At 33.8% G+C, this 3,891-nt stretch overlaps 1 protein-coding gene across 2 annotated transcripts; it reads right to left on the reverse strand.

Annotated features, from left to right (window-relative positions):
* On the reverse strand, positions 1–3,577 carry LOC125867361 (uncharacterized). 2 transcript variants are annotated; one of them, XM_049547831.1, is made up of 10 exons: positions 3,405–3,577; positions 3,274–3,332; positions 3,125–3,185; positions 2,994–3,033; positions 1,511–1,603; positions 1,381–1,427; positions 1,200–1,260; positions 929–1,020; positions 632–850; positions 1–338 (listed from the first exon to the last, which is right to left on the reverse strand). In XM_049547831.1, the coding sequence occupies exons 1-10, from the start codon at positions 3,441–3,443 to the stop codon at positions 198–200; spliced, it is 852 nt and encodes a 283-aa protein (XP_049403788.1). In that variant the 5' UTR covers positions 3,444–3,577; the 3' UTR covers positions 1–197. The 2 variants fall into 2 exon arrangements, with proteins under 2 accessions (XP_049403788.1, XP_049403786.1); XM_049547829.1 differs by having other exon boundaries at positions 1,381–1,436; positions 3,405–3,560.
* Positions 3,578–3,891: the final 314 nt, after the last annotated feature.

The following is a 3,891-nucleotide window of genomic DNA, read 5'->3' on the forward strand; positions in this document are numbered from 1 at the left end:
TAAATGCAAACCTCAACCATGGATATTAGTCTTATGAAAGAACAAACAAATTTCATGTATTATGCTAATTGTTCATCATTGAAAAGGGCTAAATAAGTGCTTACAAGGGGTATAAAGCTGTGCTAACTTCAAATAAGAATAGTTAATTGCTATATGTATAACTAAAAGCTTAATAAATAGCAACTACACCAACATAATCAGATAGAATCCAAGAGTGAATCCACATCTGGTGTTATAATGATACGCTTAGTGAGCTCCCCAATGTTAGAGCAATACTTCTCTTCTGTATTAACCGCAACAACATCCTGGGCAAACGAGCAATCCATACCTGGAGAAAGCTGCAGTCCATTTTGAGATGTCAGATGCCAATAACAATGCCCGCATAGATTTCTACCAATAATGCACTTGAATAAATTAGTGTTTTCATAATGAACAGTTACAAGATCAGTATTTCAATGTGTTAAGCTATTTACCATCAGCATAAAGGGTTTCTCTTTTTTATTTAAAGGTCGTGGGATCGAGTCACTAAGGGAGCAAAAAAAGGTGGGATCTTATCCGCAAGGACAAATAATCTGACATGTATCTAAACTAACATATGCCTTAAGAAAATCATATAATGAAGCAAACTTACATTAAAAAGGGTTTCACCAAGCTTCAGCTTAACAGCGCCGCTTTTGTACACTAACATTTTACCCATGAATCCTGCAGGTAACTCATTTAAACTGCAGGCCTTAGCTTTTGAAGGCTTTGAGCTGTTCGCCATCTCACTGCCTTCTGTTTTAATAGATTGCTTCAACATTGGCAGGGTTGGTAATTGCACCAAGAACATCTTTTCCTCCAGATTCTCCTCCTACCAATCATTCACGTAAGGATTCATGGAAACTACTTAGTAATAAGTTGAAGTCAAACCATCAACCAGTTTACTAACCATTAGACCAAGATCCATTGCTGGTTTTATGGAATTCTCATCATAAGTCAAGCTTCGGGAAGCTTCCCCAAATTCTTCCTCGTCAAGAAGTTCTGCAGGGTAAAAGGTACATATCAATGGTAATGATTTTCATATTAAAGAATACGAAATATGCAAATCACAACCAGAATTGGAAAGAGATCAATTGCTTAATAGGTATCAATATGAAGTGTTCTTTGTATTTTTTCCTGAAAGATGGCGATTTGGTTTTCAAAGCATTTGTTGAATTTACCTGGATTTCCTGAATAGGGCCTCCTCACGGGAAGCGTTACAGGATAGTTGGTATAGTAATCCTGAGATATAAAATGAGAGACAAAATTTCAGGCAGAAGAAAGCTTACATGGAAAATGAGAGAGAATTCAGCCAAGGAAACTAGAAACTTAATACAAAAGGGCAAATTCTTTAAAACCAACCCATGGCTCGGTGTATTCCTTCTGCACTCGCTCCCCACCGATACCACCTGCAGAACCTGCTTTGTGTCAAACAAGCTGCAATACATCCATATAGCAGAAAGAAAGTAAAATGATTAGAGAAAATACTTGCCATCGGACATTGATCCAGAAACCTTGTTATAATGGCCATATGATTTCAATGAAGATGATGAACCTCCATAACCAAATGCAACTTGAGTAGGTCCTAGAAAAATTCAAGGAAGAAAAATTCTAAGAATTATCATTCTGTTATTAGTAGTATTGATAGCAAGAATATTGACAAACAACACTTTCCATAAATCATAACATACATATTTTTATTGGTCATTCTTTACACTACAAATGAAATAGATGTTCCTAAAACCATTAAGAAGTAAAAACTAGGGATGCCACGCATTTCATTCTTTTCAATTTTTAACCAGCCTCGCATAAACCCAATCCGTCCTGCCCCACTTAAGTTATTGCTGCTACATACACAAAGTAAGTTATATTGTCATTAAATTCTTGGCTAACATTATAGACCAGCGTAAAATATCGAATTTGAAGTCCAAACTAAATTGATAGAATACCATGAAATTTGTTGAACTATAGACCAGCGTAAAATATCGAATTTGAAGTCCAAACTAAATTGTTAGAATACCACGAAATTTGTTGAACTAACGAGAGATACTAATGATTTTACTTGAACAAATTAAAGGCAAATGTGAATTTTGCACATTGATGTTGAAAGAAAAGTTGAAACAAGTTAACGACCTCTGTTTTATCACATTAGGACTTTAAAAATTTGACTTTTTCATCCTCCTGAAATCATAAATACTTACTAAATCTACTAGTTTGGCCTTATCAAACAAGTTTTTGCTCATCACTGGATTTTAAACCTTTTTCTCCAAAATTTGAAACTTTTCACTTGATAGTTTGTGCAACAGAAAAATTTTCAAAGTACCAGCCATAGCTAGATGCATATAAATCTTTTCCTAAATTTTTGGCAGGTGAAACATAAAATGATACAGGGAAGAAAACTTGTATGTTATTTGAGAATTTTATCAAACAAGCAGCAGTAGAGCACAAGAAGGGAGGAGACGCCCACACGCCCCGCACCCGCATAATTTTAAAACATTAAGGCTTTGACCCACCCCGTCCCATACCCACTTAGAGACTGCCCCACATAGCCTTAAACCCGCCCCGTTGCATTCCTAATAAAAATGTAAATTAATTGATTAACATACCCCTAGAGGGAGGAAAAGGTATTGAATACACTGAATTGTTAATTTCCAATATTAGATGCTGGGACCAGCCAAATCGTAGATTTGAAACTTCAAAAGGGTATTGCTTAGTGGTGGTCCAATCATTTAGATAGAAAACCAGAATAGCAATGTCTAATTGTAGGTAGTATTATTTAATTTATTATTTCCATAGGTTATAAAATTTATCAAGGCCAGAAATCAGAATGAATAAAATCTAACTTATAACAAAAATATAAATAACAACAGAGAACTTGTTAATGGGTTATTGGATTTTCAGATAGTAAACCATAAATTTCGGATTTATTTTTCTAAAAATAATGAAGAGAGGCAACAGAGTTTCATAGTACTTACCTTTCTTTTCTACTTTATGTTTAACTTTTGCAGAAGCTTCCTACAATTAATTAATTAGAATGAGAATTAAGAATGAATACATTTAAGTTAGAGGATAAACGAAATCATTAAAATGACAAAATCATACATACATTGAAGCGCCGCATCAATTCCTCTGCTTTAGCGGCATCACCATCAGCTTCAATGTTTTCTCTGCAAGTACCAAAATTACGATCGAATAAGAAAAAACTGAATACCGTCGTTTGGGGATTTCAACAAGTTTCAGAATATATATAATTACGGCTTGGGCAGAACAGTTTTCTGCGCTCTACGAGGAGGACCTTTCGGTGCAAATCTCACCTACAAAAATCATCCATCAATCAATCAATCACACATAAAATTAATTTGCAGAAAATATTGAAAAGTTTTTACCTTTCTAGGTGCTTTCGTTGCAAAAGAATCTGAATCCATGATCACAAAACAATAACAATGCAAAGGTTAATTGGGAGAAAGGTTTTGTAGAACGGCTAATAGTAGGGTTTAAATAACTTTCGTTTTCATAATTCTGCGCCTCTTTGCTCCTTTACATAAGTGTATTGTTTAACTTGTTAACCATAATTAGAACCTGTTTAGCCCCAAATAAAATTTGGAAAAAACTTGGCTACGTAATTTGGCAAATTTATTTGCCAAGAATCCAAGTTCCCTAATACTAAAAAAAATTTGAAAATCACTCCAAACTTTTATATTTTATAAGGTTATTTTTTAATGGAAAATATTCACTATAAATAGATAATACAAATTTATGGATATTTTTAATAGCTTTAAGAACTTATGGGTATAAATTATATTATTTTTTTGAACTAGCCAAATATTATTGGGAAAACTTGGGGCCAAACACATGGTTTAATTTCACCAAAAA

This window comes from Solanum stenotomum, chromosome 6 (genome assembly GCF_019186545.1).
Source record: "Solanum stenotomum isolate F172 chromosome 6, ASM1918654v1, whole genome shotgun sequence".
Classification (NCBI taxonomy): domain Eukaryota; kingdom Viridiplantae; phylum Streptophyta; class Magnoliopsida; order Solanales; family Solanaceae; genus Solanum; species Solanum stenotomum.

Coding starts and splice junctions, on each gene's coding strand:
- LOC125867361 (XM_049547829.1), bottom strand. CDS start 3,443: ATGGATTCAGATTCTTTTGCAACGAAAGCACCTAGAAAG. Junction 1,437..1,510: donor TTCTGGATCAATGTCCGATG/GCAAGTATTTTC, acceptor GACACAAAGCAG/GTTCTGCAGGTGGTATCGGT. Junction 1,021..1,199: donor GCCCTATTCAGGAAATCCAG/GTAAATTCAACA, acceptor TTTACCCTGCAG/AACTTCTTGACGAGGAAGAA.